General features: G+C 39.8%; 1 protein-coding gene across 1 annotated transcript in view; it reads left to right on the top strand.

Moving 5' to 3' along the window:
• cntnap5a (contactin associated protein family member 5a) overlaps window positions 1–21085 on the top strand; it is a 105074-nt gene that overhangs the window by 20477 nt on the left and 63512 nt on the right. Inside the window, exons 2-5 of the mRNA XM_031308520.2 lie at window positions 3981–4091; window positions 5694–5887; window positions 16304–16451; window positions 20580–20783. Of these exons, the coding sequence (XP_031164380.1) occupies window positions 3981–4091; window positions 5694–5887; window positions 16304–16451; window positions 20580–20783 (657 nt within the window). The remainder of the gene's footprint in view (window positions 1–3980; window positions 4092–5693; window positions 5888–16303; window positions 16452–20579; window positions 20784–21085) is intronic.

Genomic DNA, 21085 nt, shown 5'->3' on the forward strand with positions numbered 1-21085 from the left:
ATGCATCATCACAATGCTGAAAACAGGGCTGTTTTTCTGACAATATGACAATTGTTTTAGAGATACGTGGTTCTCACAGGACACCGACGCTACAAACAAAACAAAAATATGTTGATTTCATAGAATATGATTCATTGCTGTAGATTACACAACAGTTTATAAAGGAGTGACATTTAGCATAGTCACCCTTTGCCAGACCCTCCTCCACAGCGCTGCGGAGGAAGGTCTGGCTAGTCCACACAGCATTCCGGGATGGGAGAGACACACGTGCTCTGGTTTATTGGCATTTTTTTAAACCAATCACAATCATCTTGGTCGGTGCTAAGCACTGGGAAAAGTCGCGGTGCCGCTGCACAATGGCCTCGGGAAGGATCTTGTTTTGGTGGAACATGTACGTTTAATAGTTGTTTTAGTCGTGCAACAAGAAAGTCAGATTGGACAGATTGCAGAGATCTGAGGAGCAGTTAACCATAGTCCTCAGAAATCCACCAGAGTTTAAAATGCCAACACAAAGGAAGACCAAGGCAACGGATATCCGGCCTAAATGAGTGAAATCCGACGGAATTTCCGTCAGCAATGAATGCAGTAGGAATATTAATCCAGAAAAATCCGATATAAGAGAAAGACACTGACAGGGAACATTTTACTGCACAATGAATATTTTTACTTTTGATACTTTAAGTACACTGATACATATTTTTACTTAAGTAAGAATTTTGAATGCAGGACTTGTAGTGGAGCACTATCACTCTGTGGTATTAATACTTTTACTGAAGTAAAGGATCTGAATACTTCTTCCACCACTGCTGTAATGTATAGCTGCTAATGATGAAGTAGTAGAGTAGGCAGTTCCAAAGATCTCTTGTTTTTCCGACCTAAAATGAAACCTGTAGACAAACAGCATTTCTGTTTCACATTTCAGACGCCTGGAGCCCTTGAATTCAAAATAGTATTTGTATGAAATTGATTAGAGATTTTCATTTCACATGACAGATCCTGAGTAGATCTTGTAACAAACCAAAGAACAGAATGAACGTTCACTCTGAATCTGAACGTATTTACAGCCTGTCATTGGGAAACGAATGGTTAAGTAGGGAACATCTTTTCTTTTTGAAATGAAAGGATAGAAGATGGTGCAAGGATATTGACAAACAGCATTAAAGGATAAGGCTGGCAATATTCTATATTTTCTTATTGTCAAGAAATGAAAAGACTCCTTACACGTGCTGTCTGTGTAGCCAAGCCTGATGTACTGTAGCTTATTGCTCTGTGCCATTGAGCTCCATTGTTGTTGATAAAAACACATCAATGAGCCACACCGTGACATGTTCCTTCATTATGGCAAATGCAGGCACCGTGGTTTATTTGAGTTAATCCCACATTCACTGTCCTAGTGCTGTAGATACTCAGGCTGGGTATCGTTCCAAAAATGTCGATACCGGTACCGATACCAATACTGGTTTCGGTACCGGACTTCAGTACCGGTTTCTGAACTATACTTTTTTTTCGATATCAATACATTTTATAAAATCCGTTTTAACAAAAATAAATTACACATCACGGCATCTTTTTATTTATTTTTCAGCTCCTACTACGTGAGCCCAACCTCTGCGTGTAACGTTGAGTTATTTCCTGCCTCTACAATGTGTAACGTTAGACAGCCAATCAGCAGCATTATTAGATCTTAGAAGCATGCTGCATGCTTATTGGCTCACTGACGCTGATAATATTTACTCCTGAGGTATTGAAATTGGGTATTAAATGAGGCGGCGTTTTTGGATACTCGATACTAAGGAGGCAATTCGGTACCCAGCCCTAGATACCCACTAGAGCACCAAATGTTTATTAATCCGCAGCTGAAAATAGTCCCCGACAAATGCACTATTTTCTCCTGTTGACTTCACCATTTTAGAAATAAAGTGTGTATGTATGTGAGCCGTTATTAATGATTTACATCAGTAAGAGTGCCACAGAGAGGTTAGGGAAGATTTTGGTCTTTTTATGGAATACGAAAACATAGAATAACACCTGCCTTGTACTTTAATGACCACAAATGTATTTTAAAAGACAATATTTTGATTGCAGACTAAACTACGTCAGGTCGCTAAATACGTTTGCGGTTTGGAGTCAGTGTGCAAGCACTGCTCTTTTCATCTATTATTCTTATCACCAACACAATCAGTGATAACCTCCAGTGTGCTGCAAACCCAAGAGCGTCAACATGACACTTCTATGCCGGCCTTCTGTCGGTCTATACAGAAAAAAAAAAAACATCATCCTAGCACTTCTGTGACTGAAACTGAAAGCTCTTGATATCAGCTGGTGTACTTATGATTTCAAAAGATTAAGTGTTCCCTCTCGGCTAGCAGCAGTGTGCATGTGTTTATAGCCATGCATTCAGATGCATGTCTGGGTTCATTTGGCTGTAAGATTCAAGCCCCTGAGCCTTGCATCGAGATCGTGAGTCAGCTTCAGAGGATTTTCACTTATCCCACAGGCCAAGGAGCAGCTTTGCAGGCAAATCATCCTCCGTCCATAAGTCTTTCTGACTGACAGCCAGGCATTTGGCTCAAGACCAAATCTGTAAACAACAACCGGGTCTGTAAGATGCACATTTTGCACATGGAGAAACTTTCTCTGCACTCACACAGCAACTCACATCACCTGTCAACTTAAGAGCATGTGTTGTGCAATCGAAATGTTTTTTTTTTTTTTTTTTTTTTTTTCACCTCTTCGAAGCTGTCAAGGTCTTGTTGTTGTATGTGTTCATGTTAAGGGTGGATTGAATGAAGGAAGGACCAAAGCATTTATCCAGGCTTTGGTCGGCTCTCCAACAAGAGATGCATCGTGCAAGAAAGGACGGGGTAAAACAGATTGAAAAGAAGATAGGATGTTATCCCTAAGGGATCAAAAGTGGGACTTGGCAAGACTTTTGATAGATTAAGAGTGCCGTGCTTGCATCATAGCCCCGGTTCCAGTAGTGTTAAGATGCCATGCCACTGTTCTCATTCCCCCAATGAACATCTGCAACTGCAGCTCAGCCATAATTTGATTCTTGGACTAAACAGCTCGATCCACTTTAGTCACACTTGAAATCAGGATTAGAGAAATCTCTTGGCAAGCTATCTGAGAGCAGTCAAATCAGGTCAGTCGAAATTCGGTGGGACGCCCAAAAGGAGAACGAGCTCATGCTGTCAGTTCTGCTGTGCTCTTGTCTACCAGATGGATGGCCAATTGCCACTCCAGATGTGCTCAGAATCCATCTGAACTCGGAGTAAAATGGCACAGAAAAACCAAAAAGCCTCTCGCACGAGTAAACTGAACGCTGATGGAGAGAGTATGGGGTAATTGTAATCAGGCTGGTGCCAGTTTTCATTATGTTCTCAGATACAGGCCGTAATGCAGCTCTGCACGCAAGTGAAGCCAAACAGCGGAGAGGCTGTTGTTGTTCGTCTCTCTGCTCTTATTGTGGCGAGCAGGGTGGATCAGAGGAAGATGAGACTGACAGGTTTAGATCACTGGACTCTTAATCTGTTCCCGCCTGTTGGACGTGATGTAATCTCACACTGTGGGATTAAAAAGAACACCCACACATGCACACACATATGTACAAAAAAGGAGACGTTTTATGTGCTATTTCCAAGGGTCACTGCATGGGTTAATAGACTGTTTGAGGTATCTGAGAACTGGATAAGTGAGGCAGCCATGTTATTTCTTTCCTTAAGTTATTGCTTTAAATTTCCACCACCGACAGGTAAAGATGCACTTTGAACCGACTTGTTAACTCCTCAAGGATGAATTTTTTTATGATGTCTGTCAGATGAATAAGTATGGCGAGCAGTGGAACCCTCTCAGAACCATTCTTCCAATAGTCAGTTTTGCATGTGAAATACATTATATAAACCATATGCAACAAGATAAAAAAAAAGAAAATTTTAAAGTTAATGGCCTCTATGTTTTCTTTCTGTTTTCTTTCACAGATAATTGCAATGGTCCTCTGGTATCCACATTACCCCAGTCATCCTTTCAGAGCTCCTCGCAGTCATCAGTCAATTATGCTGCTTACAATGCCAAGCTCAACAGAAGAGATGGTGAGTACAAGTAAAGATATTCTTGCATGGATTTATTATTTGCATATGCTTCAGATACACACCACCCACCTGCTGTACCAGCAGTTCCCATAAAATTCTAATGTGAGCCATTTGTGCAATGATCATATGGGTATAAGACTTGCTGCATTTACCACATGTTGCCTTTCAGAGGGGCACTGTTTCATTATTTTGAAGAGATGAGAAAGAGATGGCTGTTTGTAATTACTGGTTGACTGAAAAAAAAAAAAAAAGATTAGTTTGAAACAAAATTGCAAATTTCCTAATCACGCTATACAAATACAGTGACTGTTGTATGGCAAAGAGAGTGACTTAATATTTCTCTGACAGGGGTCTTCAATGTTTTTAGGCCAAGGACTCCTCAGCTGAAAGAGAGACGGAGCAGGGACCCCTTACTATATAGAATGTATACAAGAGCTGCATATTACAATGGGCCTACAAGAACGTGTAGGGCTGCCGAGGGCCTCTACATATACATTTTTATGGTGCATACAATACTAAGGTGTTAAAATAATATGTGGAACACTAACTGTATCTGTGGATGGCTACCTTACCTATAGGCCAGTAAGCCTTGTGTAAATAATAAAAAAAAATTTTTATCTTTACAAATAATATGTTGGATTCATGTTACTGTATATTTTCAGACATAAATATATAAATATTATTTTTTTTATTTTCTTTTTAAACTATCATACAATAATTTGGTGGCCCCCCTGCAACAACTCAGAAGACCCCCTAGGGGTCCAGGACCCCCCGTTGAAGATCTCTGTTCTATGAGAATGACTGTGAGCTGGCAGGCAAGAGAAGTCTGAATGTTTTATTCAGCCAAAGTCGAAACAAACTATTTAAACAGACTAAACTGATCCAACAATGACACAACCTGGCCACAAAGGGGAATATATAGAATGGCTGATCGGACCATTCTTGAAACAAAGTAGTAAAACGAAGACAAACCCAACCACCTAAACTATCAGTTCAAATGTTTTAGCAACTAATCAAAACAAAAGCACCACCAAACTAAAGTCCAAAGACACACAATCTCTCAACTAGAAATCCCAATATAGCTTTGGACTATAGCTTTTTTTAACTTCATATAGGCCATCAAAAACCTAAATAGAGCTACAGTCGGTGAATGCTAACACTTCACTAAACTATTTTAGGATTGTAGAAAAGGTACTCAAATATTACTAGTAGGTCTTCGTAGAAAATATGAAAAGAAAATCTTCGGTTTGAGTTTTCCAGAGAGAAAAACATACAGGCAGACACACTCAATATTGTGTAGAGGACGCTTTTGGAACAAAGATAAGCTTGAGCTCGCAGGATTCTGCTCTTTATAAGTTCTCGAGCCAGGCTGTACACATTTCGAAATGAATGCGCCATTTTCCGCTGAAGTGTAACTTCACCTTGAAGCCTTTCATTTTGCAAACACTCCCTCTGTTCACATCAGGACTTTATACATTTTTGCAATCTGAGCCCCTGTGGCAACTTAGCATACACCACGGCCCACTGTCTCATTGTATCGATATCCACAATATCGATGTTTCATGATACCCCCTCTGTCTGTATTTCTCTGCCCTCTTTCAGGAGCAGGAGGCTGGTCTCCCATGGTGACCGACCAGGAGCCATGGCTCCAGGTGGATCTCAGGGAGCAGATGGAGGTGACGGCTGTGGCCACACAGGGACGATATGACAGCTGGGACTGGGTCAGCAGTTACCTCCTGCTCTACAGTGACACGGCCCGGGCCTGGAAACAGTACAGGCATGAGGACGGTGTAGGGGTGAGTCTGCACACGGGTGTTTCAGCTTTCCGTATGACTTTAGATTCATCGTTGATTTGCTGTACACTGTTTACAACTGCATCCAAGCAGGAGCGATATTGTTATGTTATTTTTTTATTTTGCTCACTAAAGAAATCCAACAATTTTGCATGTGTGGAAATGTTCAGATGTAGAAGAAACAAAGTCCAAGGCGTACTCTTGGCTTTTTATGATTGAAGGAATAGGTTGACATTTTGGGAAATATGCCTTTTTGCTTTATTGTCGTACGTTACAAGAGAAGATATACCACTTCATATGTGTGCATTAACCCTCTGAGGTCTAAGGACATTTTAACATTTCTTTTTAAATTCACATTTTAAGGATATTTGCATATAACCGGATACCCACGTGTTTCATTTCAAAATGTTCAGAACAAACTCAGCTTTCTGCGTAGTGACGGCCAAATTAGTTCCAGAGCAATGTATAAAGAGATAATTCTACCCTAAAGCAGAAAAGTTGATGTTCTCTTTTTAAATATTTCTCCAATCTCTTGTGAAAACAAACCTAAAGTAAATTGTTTTGGTGCTTGAAATGAGTTTACAAAAATCTTGGGTTCACAAAAGTACCATAATATATAAATAAAATAGTAAATAAATGTCTAATATGAAATTTTGTAAAATCGCTTTTTGAGTAGCAGTGTTGTCAAACCTCGCTTGGACTCAGAGGGTTAAGTATGGAGCTCAAGCTGGGGATTTAGTTATCCAAGCTTAGCATAAAGACTGAAAGAAGGGGGTAATAGCTAGTATGGCTGTGCTCAAAACTCACTATTAAACTTGTTTTGTTTATCCATGAACCAAAATAGGGACAACGGATGAAAAATAGCCTTTTGGCTAATTCTGGTGCATTTGCAGAAATGCTAATTAATGTACACTGTCCCTGTCAAATAAATTAATAAATAAAAAAAAATAGAAAAATTATAACTTGTGGTTTTACGGGCAATTTGTGCCAGGACTATTTCTTTGCTCAAGCCATGCTAACTGTTGCCCCCCTGCTTCTAGTGGTTAATCAACCGCCGGATCTAGCTTCATATTTAACACACAGACATGAAAGTGGCAGAAATATAAACACAAAGAGAACATTTACTTCTGTCACACAGATGTCATTACTTTTCCACGGTCTCTTCTCCGTGGACTAATTCATTGATGACCTTACAGGTCAGAGTCAGATAGCACATCCTCTCACTTTTTTCTGACACATTTCAAGGGTGGGAAGTGTCAACGCAATTATTATACTGTGTTTTTTTTTGGTCCTCCATGGAATGTCACAACTTGTTATGTCAGCCTGTACACGGACTCAAGCTGTAAGAAAATAGCCTGATGTTGGCACGTTAATAAACCTTTATTGTGTTCGCCCCAGTTATGTCAAAAGCTGCTGACAAGATGTTAAATAGTTTTTACTGTTTTTATACCTGGCAGAACAATTAGCAGAGTGTGTAGTTGCTCACAGGCATGTAACTGCTACAAACTGGTTATTTTTTCATTGTGTTAAATTAAAAGATCACACATATGTGAGGGTGGACATTATGTATAGTGTTAGGGGTTGTTTTTAAGTAGTTATCTTCCTACATCTTTTAAAATAAATTCTACTGAAATATAGGAAGATTAGATAAAACATCATGAGGTTGAGTAAAACGGTTCTAACTCTGAAACAGGTCTAACTTTTTTTAAAGTCAAAATCCTCCTTTACAAGCTCCGTAAAACTTTCACACTGTTCCTGTCACTAACACACTGAATGTGTATTAATCCACAGCTTAAAATAGTCCCCAACAAATACACTATTTACTTCCGTTTGAGTAACATTTACTAGCAGTGGCCAGCTTTTTTGTTTTTTAGACTTACCTTTTTACACACAAGGAGTTTAAGATGGGTAGTTTTGATTGGCCCCAAAACAAATAGTTATCTTTTCTATGTGCAAATGTGGAGAACCGCAATCAACCTTAATAGCTTTAATAATTGCTTAAACAAACATATTTCCTCCTTTATTACAGAGGGTTGTAATATAACAGCAGAGCTTTTCATATTGTGGGCCCCTGATGGGCGTGGGGCCTTTAAGCAGCAGCTCAGTCTGCTGATGCCTCACACCATCTGGCAAAACCAGTGCAATTTCTGATATTTAACCAGAGATCAATGTGTTTATGTAAACAAGAACACAGTACCATGAGTCCGTTTTGAATTAGTGCCATAAAATAAATAGAAGTGTACCAGTTCCACTGCAAATAATATGAAATATTTACAGAGCGAAGTTTAGTGAGACATTTCCTTCATGTGTGATCCAGGCTGTCTTCATATTGTTATTTTTAAGAAAGGAATTAAAGCTGCTGTTCAGTGAAAAGACGAGACATTATGTATAGATATTACCACCATGACTTGCAGCTATCACCATTTGTAAGTGAGCCATGAGAGAGAAAAGAGAGACTGCTGTACTTATTTCAAATGTTAAAATTAATACAGCACTCGACCACGGCATACAGCGCTGTATCATAGTGTACCATCCTCCGAAACCTGGCAATCATTAAAACCAGGTGTGACTAAGCTTTATATTTACTGATGTGCATTTACTGCACACTCACGAAGACAATTTAAACCCCACTCCTCCTATCTCTTCTGTGGTGTTGATGTGAACTTGGATTTAAGATATCATTTATATAGTGCAGGGTGAATGTCACCCAATTAGTTAGAAATCTCTTATTCAGAAACTCACACTCAAGCTGACTAACTACAGCGTTCACCAAGACCTTTGGTTGATACTTACTCACATCCGTCTTGCATTTTAACAAGTGAAGCTCAAAGGTAACGGCTCACTGCCAGAAACTGAACTGAGGGGGACTAATGAGAGAGCAGCAGCAGCTGCTGATATGACTGCTAGCTCTCAGCCATTCTTAGCTAACGCCACGCCAAAATAGCTCCATGGAAAAATGAGGTTTAATAAATAAAAGGGGGTAAAGGTCGACAATCCTGCTGGCATCTACTAGATGCTGCAGCGTTTAAAAACAAGATGCTATGAAACCAAGAAATACTGATAATTTTGAAAGTTCTTTCCAGTAGTCTTGCTTAAATGTCTAGTGATATGTAACATAGTATTACATTTGTCCTGATGGTGGCACAGAGAAATGTTTTCTTAAAATGGATAGTTCGGATCTTTTGAAGTGGGGTTGTATAAGGTCAGTGTATACCAACAGGAGATGTCGGTCGGCACGCCCCCAGTTTGGAGAAGCAGACAGGAGTACTGACACGGAAGCTAAGCAATGTACTGCTGTGGATGTGGGCACAGCAGCTAAAGATATTTTAGACACCTAAAAAAATCTATATCACTTTAAGTGTATGCTATGTTTAGGATATTTTTACTGCTTCCCCTCTGCTGTCAAACAGTGCCTGTAGGACAGAGAACTGAAGCCATATATCGCTCATTTCAAAGCCACCAGACTACTTTGATTTTACCTAGCAGAACACGTCTACCGCTGCCTCAATCATTTAGTTTGTTTGTTAGTTTCTGATCCTTTTTAAAACACAAGTCACACAATAACACTAACTAACTAACCGATCGAGGCAGTGGTAGACCAGCAACTCCCGTGTTCTGCGAGGTAAAATTACTGTTTTTGTCAAAGGAGTCTGGTGGCTTTGAATAGAGCATAGATGGATATAACGGCTTCAGTCCCCCGTCAGAAAGGGCTGTCTGACAGCAAGGTAAAGGGGTGAAAATATTCTAAACATAGCGTACACCTAAAATAAAATAGATTTTTACAGGTGGCTCAAATATGTTAATGCTGTGTGGCCCCATCCACAGCAGTACATTGCCGGTACTCCTGTCTGCTTTTCCAAAGTCGGGTGCGTGCCGACCACCATCTACTGTAGATAATACACTGACTGTGGAGAAGTACCTCATTGAACCCCTCTTCCAAAGATCTGAACTATCAGTTTAATAAATGATTAGCTGCTTTGTGTGCAAAGTTGCCTTTTATGTCTGGTTACACAACACCGGGTGTGTACACAACTGTTTATTAAGATTGGTTTGGGGCTAGGTTTCTCCCTGCTGTTGGCTCTAGAGAAAAAGTCAGTCACCAAAATCAATGGCAGCCATCCTCTAAGGCCCACTAATATTCATACCAAATATTATGGAACATCTGGACAGCAACTTTGGACATATCTTGCACTGGATCAAAATGTTGGAAGGACATCTCCACCACTGGGTATTAAGACATTCGAAAAAAACTAAAAACACTGAAAATAGAAATTAAATCAGCTTTGACATATGGTAAAACATACTATACATAACATGTCTTTCCTGTCTAACATTATTTTGTGTACTTAGTCTCCTGTTGTTCAACTTTAATGATTCAATCGCCTGTTTTTTCTCATCACCTTAGTAACAGTGTTGTCGTCACCGCCTGTTCCCGCAACCTGTCTCCTGTCTGTGGGAGTGTTCTGAGCAAAGCCTTAGAAAGTATAAGAGGAACATGTGAAGGGACATGTTGGCACAGCTACAAGCTGATAATAACCTAATTAATGAAAGCCATGGGAGAAAATCTGTGAAAATGACTTATGTCTGTTGACGCTTTTAGGACATCAAGTGTGGACTTTTATCAGCTCATGTGCTGTGAAACTCAAAGTGACTTACAAAGACTTACTCAGTGCATGTTTCCTTAAAAAGAAAAAGGTTTTTGGCTTGATGGTACTTTTAAATTTAAATGTTTAAAGTAAACTCTTTAAAAATGACAGAGCCCCTGTTTAAAATCCCGCTTTAACCTAATTCCCTGTATAATATTTGCAATCTACTCCATGGTGAATTAGATGGATTCTCCAAACATTCATAGGTGGGAAGATGAATGTATTCTAGCAGGGGGTTCCAGATTACCTTCATTATCCTTGGAAAGCCTTATTCCGAAATCTATTTTTAATGCAGCTGTGAATAAATGTGTGAAACTCATTCTTGTCCGTAAGAGGGGAAATTTATACATCCATTTCCATGCTTGTTAGCTGTTCAGGTAGATGGGGAATTTAACAAGGAATAAAATGTGTTTACATGAATGTTAACTTTATCTGAGTAATTGTATCTTGTGATTGCACTTGGAATATTATACAGCCTGATCTCACAGGTGGCTGAATCCTACCAACTTGTTGATCCCCTGACTTTTCATCTAGCGCCACCATGGAGTTCACATTTGTGGTTTTGAGTGAAATATCTTGACAACTGTAGTTTTGGATTTTCTTTCAAGTTTGTACAGATATTTAAGGTCACCAGAGGATGAATCCTTCTGACGTTGGTGATCCCCTGACTTCTCATCTAGCACTGTCACCACATCGACAATTCAGCTATTCCTATTTAGCTATTCCTTTCTTCTTCCAATACCAAATATCCATCAGCCTCGGCTGCCATTTGTGTTTAGTGCCAACTAGCCAATGTTAGCATGCTAACACCCTAAATGAACCTTGCTTTTTGTCCTAGGTAGGCTTTCTTATATATGATGAAGTGACGTATACGCTTGTCTTAATTTGGCGCGTGGCAGGTCATGTCACATCGGCTACTAGCCAAAAAGATAAACGAAGGACGATGATGAGAGGAATACATTCAATAGCTGGAGGTATTGTCATTATATAAAGGCTTTGATCATCCAACATGCCACTGTGAGCAGAGCAGCGTCCCTCTCCTCTCTCGCCTTGTGCATGCAGACAGACCGAGTTACTATGGTGATGGGAGTCTTGTTCGCCAGGTCCATTTCACAATGTAAGCTACACACATGGGGTTAAGTTGGGGCCAACTTTTTTGGCCTTTATTTTCTGTCTTTTCTCTCTCTCTCTCTCGACAAAATGTGTCCTTGCAGAAGTGCATCTGAGCCACGTGGTTCACCAAAATCCGTAGAAGGCATCTTTTTTTTTTATATATATATATATATATAGATGTAACACCAACTTACAAAACACGTTCAGTGTGAAACTCAACAAAAAACTTAATAGGCCTATGTAAATGTTGACATGTCATAGTAGGAAAAGCACAGGCGTATTAAAAACCATTAATGATGGCTGCATTCCACTTAGGAGAGGCCCTGGTATTGTGCATGCTGACTCATTGAAATAGCTTACTGGGACACTTGATGGAATTGAGCCATCGTTAAGGTTATCAATTTCAGCTGTTCTTTTCCTACTATGACAAGTCAAAATGTCTGCTGTGAAAAAGATCCATTACTCCTCACTAGTAGAGCTAGGCCCGGCCCGACACATTAACTGTAACTATGAGCCCGAGCCCGATTTAAACCCGCCACTTTTTTAATACGTGGGCCGTTATAACTGACGTTCTCAACTACAATTCCGAGTTGTTTGAACTGCAGAAATCTGTTTAGAATAATGCAAAAAGGACGAAGCCTGTAAACTGCTGTTAGTTTATTCAGAATGGAACGGATCGCAAATGGATCCGAATGAAGAAACGTAAAAAAAAGAAACAATGATGAACAACATATTGTTGTCACTGCCCACGACTTGTTTAAACTGCTTCCATACCTCCGACTTTCCTCCACACTTGCTCAAAGGTAATTCTCCTGTTTTTCTTTTTTTCAGGCTCGGGCTCGGGCCGAGAATCTAAACTCTACTCACTAGCAGGATTGACCCCACCGTTTAATACCCAGGGCCCATTTTTTTCAAAAAATTGAATCTGGATCAAATTGATCCGGATTTGGAAACCCATGTTTTGCCATCCAGGATCACCTGATCCATCTTACTTTTATGCCAGTTTTTTAAAGGAACATTGGATTTAATTACTGTGATCCAAATTTCAGGATTACCAAATCCTGTTTACCAGAGCCTTAAATGGAACCTACTGGCTTAGCAAAGAACAACAGGTAGGCAAAATACTGATGGCCACAAATAGCAATTGTTTGTTTTAATTTTAAGAAACAGAAACACTGTAATAAACCAAAACATTTTACATTCCTTATTTTGTTATAATGTTAAATAACAAAACAAAAACAATACTATCCAATAGTCAAAAATGATTTACAGGACAGATAAGCATATATGCTTCAAATATGAAGACATTTATATATCATCAGTAAACATTAATTTTGTGATCATTCACTTAAAAAAAACCTCTCTGATTTTATTTGGTTTGAAAAATCACAATTTAATCCACCCTTCTGATGGGATCAGGATAATCCTGTTTTTTTTGTTGGATCAAATAGATCCCAAACCGAGTTCAAAGTTTTGAAAAACCCAAAGGGCAGGTTTGATCCAGATCAAATGTAAGATCGGATTACATGCTCTGATGTTAGTTCGGAATCCCTCTTTTGCTTTTGAAAAACCCATTTCCAAGATTTGATCCAATCCGTGATCCAAAATCCCAATGGATTACTTTTGAAAAACTGGGCCCAGGACAGCTCAAGAATCAGCACCCTGGACAGCGACAGTGACAGTTGCCATGCTATGTATGCATGTTAATGTTGAGCCCAAAGCATCACTGTGCAGCCTCACAGGGCTGCTGGTGTGGCTTTAGACTCTAGGGCTGCCCCCTCTTAGATGATTAGTCGACTAATCAGTCGTTTTGGTCAATTATTTTATGCAAGGTTTAAATGCTGGTACTTTTGCATGATTCTTTGTGAAGAAACTCAGTTTTATAGATCTGTTGATTAAATTAACTAAATCGATTAGTCGACAAAATGATATGAGTGTTAGTCGACTAATAATTTCTTCAGTAGAGGACAGCCCTAGTAGACTCGTTTTTTTACATTAACTAGACAGTACCTTCACATAACTGTTACCCAATATGTAACTCAATAGGAGTAGTAGACATACAGTATATTCAACTGAGATTATATCCTCTTCATATATATATATATATATATATAAAGCATTGTTGATCCTGGTCACGGGGCTTCTTGCTGACTAACTGGCAGTCAGGGATTGCTGTAGCATATTCACTCGTGGCAAGGTCACAGACTCGTAGCTTTCTCCTCACTATGTGTTCCCTTAGGCAGTTTGACTGGCCAATGACCTTTCGGAGCATACTGTAGCGTCTTCAACGGCGGCAGCAGCATTCTGCCGGCGGCCCCCTAGTGAATTGATTAAAATAAACGTATGCGCCTGTGCTGTATGCAACAGAAAGGAAAACTGACACAAGGGAGCTCATCACTGGAGAGGAAGAGTAAAGAGTCTTAATTAATGGGGAGGGATACTGTTCCGCAGTGACAGAAGCATGAATAGAAATAATGAAGTCACAGTGGGGTTAGGGCTGTTTATGTGGATAAGGACCGACCTCGGTCCTCTGGACCTTTGGAAAATCTTCTGCACCCTCTGGGCTGTATATGAGACGATACTTCATCTCCCAGCTGTAACACACAGGATGTTCTGTTGCAAGTTTTTTTTTCCAGAGAGGAAACAAAAACAAACGTCATAGCTCCGGACAGCCTCAGTGGTGTTCCTGTAGTGGTATTGCTCTTGAATACTAATGACTCATGCTGACGTGCCTGAGTGTTGTTAGCTAATGAATAGCGAGAATGCTTGCAGTGCAGCCCTAATCAGAGTTTGTTTGGTTCATTACATTTTCCAGACATTCAGCTGGGAGTCGAGCGGAAAGACGTGGTAATGATTATAACAAAAATAAGAAGAAGCAGAGTTTCACAAGCTGTATACCGAACATATACCATACACATAACATCCACCTGGATTTAGCAATTGCGTCCTACATGTACAAACATTTTTCTGCCAAAGTTACAACAGTTTTGGTTATTTCACCTTAGAGATTTTTGTATTTCGGTTCTTGTCATTGGCTCTATTGGGGAAAAAAAGGGGGTGTCATGTGTTTCCAATCAGAGTTATAGCAATGTTTTAAGCAGACACTTGGTAGCTTGTGTGCTTATGTTGCCAGCACAGCTAGTCCTATCCCATTAAACCATACAGCCGTAATAAAGATTTGCCAAGTTTTTTTGAATGTTTTTGACTAATAAATAATTACGAAGGGTGTTTTTATTCCAAACATATTTTTTTTTTTTCGATTGTTGAATATTTTATATGAATACACTCTAAAGAAATGTTTAACATTTAAAGTCACATTTTTAGAGGCTTTTGTGCAATGTGGTACAATCAAACCGCCTTCTACCGCAGCATGTCTCACACAAAGGCTGAGAATAACAAGGTTGTGGTTGGAGCCCTGCATGACAAGCCTAGCAGCATGCTTTCATCAGCCGGATTCCCAATAACACACTGACGGCTTTGATTTTTTTTTTTTTTTTGTTGAAAGCTTTTGAAAAATCCAAGTGTCGTGAATATGTATGTTTAGGGTTTTTTTTCAAGGCCAATGTGTTCCTCACATTTTGTTCGCCTTAAAAGCTGTTTGCAGTGCTAAAGTAATACATTTGCTTTGACCGTACGTATAAGCCCCAGCGCCATTTGTTAATCCTTCCTGTGCCGACATGAATTATTGTGCATGTGTAAAAAAGCCTGGCTCGTACATGTGCTAAGATTCAGCCATGACGCTGCGCTCGGTAAAAGGCTCAAAATGGGAAAGCGGTGGCATAAATCCCAATAACAGCCTTAACAGTTGCACTCTACCAAGAAGCAGCATCCTGGTACATTTAATGATGCTTCTCTTTGCGGCATTCTAAAAGCATCGGACGGTCATTTGTGCCGCTGGTAATTGTGTCTCTGCTGTTGCGGAGAGTCATATTATTGGCCTTGTCTGACTGTGTTCTGTCCACAAACGCCTGGAGCTCCACCGCCAATGATCTATATTTTTGGTTCTTTGTAGTAGGAGTACTTATTGATCTGATATGTCACCTGCCTAGAATCGGTTATGAAGAAGCTGGTAATCAGCCATTTGAGAGGAGAGGTTGTTTGTCTCTGTTTCTGCCTCCATCTCTCACTCTCTCTGTTTCTCTGTTTATGTCCCCTGGCTTTGTCTGGTGCAGAGGGAAAGTAGAGGAAGGGTAGAATAGAAAAAGAAGAATGACATCTCACAATTGTACTCAGAGGTTTTTGTATTTAGCTCTGCAGGGAGAAAAAACAACATGAGAGCCCTTAAGCCCCCGGCTGCCTCGGTGGTGATTTTTTCCTTCTTCTCACATGGATCTGTTTGGAACGGATATTCTCATATGTCTACACCACACGACCATTCTTATCACTTTACATCAAATAGTATGTTCAAGGATAGGAAGAAGACCTTGCCCTTGGCTTCGCCTTGTCAGCACTTAGTTGTTGTCTGTGCTATTCAAGGATTTAGATTTTTTTTTTATTGTGCTTATATTTCAAGTATTCAGCTAAAAAAAACAAAAAAAACACGTGTGTGTATATATACTCCCTGATGAAAATATTACTATTTGGATCTGAGGTCATTTTCCTGTTTTTCAGTGGAGCCTTTGGTCATAACCACAGTTTTTGTCCCTCTGTGATCCTGCAGAGATTTGTCGGGAATGTGAATTCGGAGGCCGTTGTGCAGAACAAGCTGTCCCACGCAGTGAGAACGCGGTTCCTGCGTTTGGTGCCTCTCGACTGGAACCCCAGTGGCTGGTTGGGCCTCAGACTGGAGGCGTACGGCTGCTCCTACAGTGAGTAGCACACCTCTTGCAGTTAATAACACACTCCGAAAGCACTCAAGTCTGCACATCAACCCTCTGTGGTTTACACCACCTAGAAGGATTTGTTCATTTATACATCTGGCTCTGCAGCTACACTCTTGATAGAGAGTAATGAGAACTATTTTCTCTTCACTTGGTTTTAACACGCCGTTTCATACTCCAGACAGCAGTGAAATATCTAATCAAAACAGCCAGGGTGTGAAACATACATGCACAGGGATTTCTCCACGTTCAACACATCCAGAATAAGACTTTGAAAGCAGCTTAAGACGCATGTTGGAACATCGGGTGATACTGGGGCCCTGTCACGGTATGAGAGATCAAAAGGAGGACCCAAAAAGCACGAGACCAGTCAGGTCTGGCAGGTTGGCAGCAACAAAAGGCGAGTTTTAATAAACATAAAGCTGAATCCAAAAAACAGACCAAACAGACCAAAGAAAATCCAGACAGACACTAAAAAGGAAAAAACACAAAAAGAAACTATACAGTAGGAAGATTAACAGAGAGCCAGGAACAAACACAGACACTCAGACACAAGAGAACCCCAAGACTAGGGCAATATATCGATATTATATCGACATCAATATATGAGGCTAGATATAGTCTTCAATTTTGGATATCGTAATATTGTGATGCAACACAGGTGTCTTTTCCTGGCTTTAAAGGCTGCATTACGGTAAAGAGATGTCATTTTCTGAACTTACCAGACTTACTAGCTGTTTTATTATTTGCCTTTACCCACTTAGTCATTATCGCATATTACTGATGATTGTTCATCTAAACTCTGTGTTTATATTGTGTGAAAGCACCAATAGTCAACCCTACAATATCGCCGCAATATCAACATCGATGTATTTGGTCTAAAATATCGTCATACCTAATTTTGTATCATATCGCCCAGGTCTACCCAAGACTAATATACACAAGGGTAGGAGGGTGGTAGGGAGGGACAGATGACATGGAGCTGACGAGGAACAGGTGCATATTTTGTTATTACTGATCTACATCACTACCTAGACCACTATTTGCGCTAACTGTATATTGACTCTTTACTACATTCAGCATTTATATAGACTGTCTATGCATGTTTACTGTGTTATTACTGACCTACATCACTAAAGCCTGGTTCACACGGCAGGATAATTAGGCCGATTTTAGCCCCGATTCACCCCTTCCGACAATCTTAAGGATGCTCCGATTATCGTAAAATAATCTGATCAGATATTCCTGCCGTGTGTGGTGTGTTAAGACTGCTCTTGTCTGCTCGGAAGGACGTCGGGACCGCTCCGATCTCAAATCGGGGATATCCAACATGTTGGATTGTTTTGGCCCGATTTCTCCTTGTGTGTGGTGTCCCCCGGGGACAAACGAGCACGCAGCCTGTGGACTGTGGCGTGTAGCCAATCAGAAAGCGAGGTGACGACGGCGTAAGGTCCGGCGTAAGGTCCGCCGTAAGGACCGGCGTAGGGTCCGGTAAAAATGACAAAAGGAGTAGAAAAGGCCAACAAACACTTTGAGTAGTGAAGCACACACCAGATGTGCCTTCCAGACAGAAGAAATAATAAAAGTACGGTGTCTGGGATGTGCCATTCCTGACACCGGAGCATCAGCCTGTGAGCAAGACACAGCTGGTCAAAGTGCATCGCATGCCGCCAGCGCGTGTTGCCCTTAATGCCGGGCTTCATGACTACAATTAAAGTAATTACCCTTAAGATAACAAATTCTCGAAAGAACATAATTCAATTATTGTCTTCAAAAGATTTAATCATAAAGGATTACATTCAAATACATCCATACTTACGTGATTGTAATGCGATGTAAAAACAAACTGAACCTATACAGTTCATGATAAAAAGACACTATTATAGCCTGAGAAATCCTCCATAAAATACATGTAATGGGGATTCACTGGCACACCTCTCTCGCGCATTGTGAAGCAGCACTAACTAGATGAGCTAGTGAATTAATGCACTGTGAAACACTCTCTGAATATCTCACAGTGATCAGTTTTATGATGCCCCACCATCACACACTAGCGAAGTGTGTTAATGTTGGATAAAACCGATGCTGCCTGCCTTGTGTACTCCTTGTTCCTCCATTGGTCAGTATATTTGTGTATGCTTATAAACTATTGAAAATGCCAAGTTAGTTACAATGTAGTTGATGAACGAGTTAACCTACAGAAACTACAGAATCTGCCCAGAAAGACTGAGAACGGTTACATTGCCATGCAGCTCATTCTGCTGCAGGATTGTCTCTCAGAAGCAGGATTATATAGAGGTGACACTGAATGCCACTGATCTCCAGTATATCTGTCAGGATTCTCCTGAAATCATTAATTGTACAAGAACGGTGAAAGTGGAAGAGAGGGAGTGTAATGGAGATTGAGATTCTCTCCATTTTGACAGGCAGGTAGCTGGTTTGGGTGCAGTACTCTTTTTCCTTCCTCACTCAGATCGCTGTTGTATAACAGCAATTATCAGAGCCGCGCGACTGTGTCAAGACTGCTAAACCTGTGCAGTTATTTGGTTTTTGACTCGGCTGGGGAAAGACCGTGCAGACTGTTACTGCTACTTAAACGTTGTAGCTGAATCAGTGACTTCTTTTAAATAACTTCTTGAAACACATTTTTATAGACTTGCTTTTATGTGATGCTGTCTTTTTATCCTTTGGCCTTTTCTCTGTCCATCGCCACTTACTGACTGCCCTCCTATAAGTTGCTATTTCTTCTTCTTCGATCTACTTGTGAATTTTCTTTTTCTCCTTCCTGTCCTTTAGAGCTGCCCCATCTTTTGTTGTGTATGTTAAGTTAAGTGTACTGATGTGCTGTGTATATTTATGTTTTGTTTATGCTTTTGTTTCTTCTGTTAAAGCACTTTGTGAGCTGTTGTTGTTTAAAGGTGCTATACAAATAAAAATAAAGTTATTATTATATTTTTAATTGTTTTGTTGTTTTGACGCTGGTACTGCTGAATGTATTATTGTATGTATTATTGCAGCCAGTAGTTATGTTATGCCTTAAATAAAATGGCATTTCACTAGGGGTGGGCATTGGCGGATCGATCCCCAAAGAATTGATACTAAATCTTGTTTTGACTATTGATATCAGTGTCAATAGGATCGATACCAAAATAATGAATCCATCTCATGTTAGATTACTTAATGCAAGTCCTCTTTGCCTCCTTAGTGACACAATAAAGATTTGTTATTTACCATTAGAAATTGCCTTGTGTTTTTATCATCCATGTGATTAAGTAACTAACAGTTAATAGTCAAATGAAATTGCTGTGTTTGGCAAATCATTTGGAAAATGAAGTAGCCTATGAATGATGCATTTAGCTCATAAATCGATGCAGACTTACTTGTGAGAGCAATTTTCTAGACCGTGACACTCAGCAGTGGAAGAAGTATTCAGATCCTTTACTTAAGTAAAACTACTAATACCACATTGTAAAAAAAATAATCAGTTCCAAGTTAAAAGTCCTGCATTGAAAATGTTACTTACGTAAAAGTATTTAAGTATCATTAGGAAAATGTACTTAAAGTATTCAAATTAAAAGTACTCAATGCAGAAAAATCCTCACATTTTAGAAATTGGAAACGATCCAAACAGTTCTGTCAATCAACTAAGTGTTTAATAGTGTAATCATTTCAGCTGGACTTGTAGGCCTGTATATTGTTGGGTAGTCTAATTTTTAATACAACATCGTATTTTATAAACTACGTGTGTGTGTGTGTGTGTGTGTGTGTGTGTGTGTGTGTGTGTGTGTGTGCGTGTGTGCAAAAGTCTTAATTTGTAAAGTTACTAGTATCTAAAGCTGTCAGATGAATGTAGTGGAGTAAAAAGTACAATATTTCTCTCTGAGATCTAGTGGAGTAGAAGTACAAAGTAGAATGAAAAGAAAAGACTCAAGTAAAGTACAAGTACCTCAAATTTGTACTTTAGTACAGTACTTGAGTAAATGCACTTAGTTAAATTCCACCTATAGTAACTTCATTTTTTTTTTTTAAATGGTGCAATTTTCACAGACAAATGGAACATGTTTTCCATTTTAAGAGTGCTTTACTGATTCAAGAGTACTTGTGATTCTCTTTTAGAGTCGTATGTGGCAGACTTTGACAGCAGAAGCTCCTTGCTGTATCGGTTCAACCAGAAGTCCATGTCAACGGTGAAGGATGTGATCTCTCTCCGCTTCAAGAGCCATCAGGCCGAGGGTGTTTTACTGCACGGAGAGGGGCAGCGAGGAGATTACATCACCCTGGAGCTTCACCGAGGAAGATTGGACCTCTACCTCAACTTAGGTGAAATGCGCTCTCTCTCTCTCTCAAATCAATCTTTTATTTCCACAAGAATTTAGTCTCACCGTCACGATTGAGGGGTACTGCAGCAATGTTAAGGTTGTCATTTGTACATCTCACCTCAGTTCCACCCGGTAATGGGAGTTTTGTCACGACATACCAAAGGCCACGGTTGTGTCTTCAAATTGCTAAATCATTGCTTATTGCAATTGCTTATTTAAAAGTAAAAAGAGAAAACAAAAGATGTAGAGGTATACATATCTTCAAGTCAGATTGCTGTTTTCCAAGCAAATGCATTTGACTCA

Source organism: Sander lucioperca, chromosome 8, assembly GCF_008315115.2.
Source record: "Sander lucioperca isolate FBNREF2018 chromosome 8, SLUC_FBN_1.2, whole genome shotgun sequence".
In the NCBI taxonomy this organism is placed as follows: Eukaryota; Metazoa; Chordata; class Actinopteri; order Perciformes; family Percidae; genus Sander; species Sander lucioperca.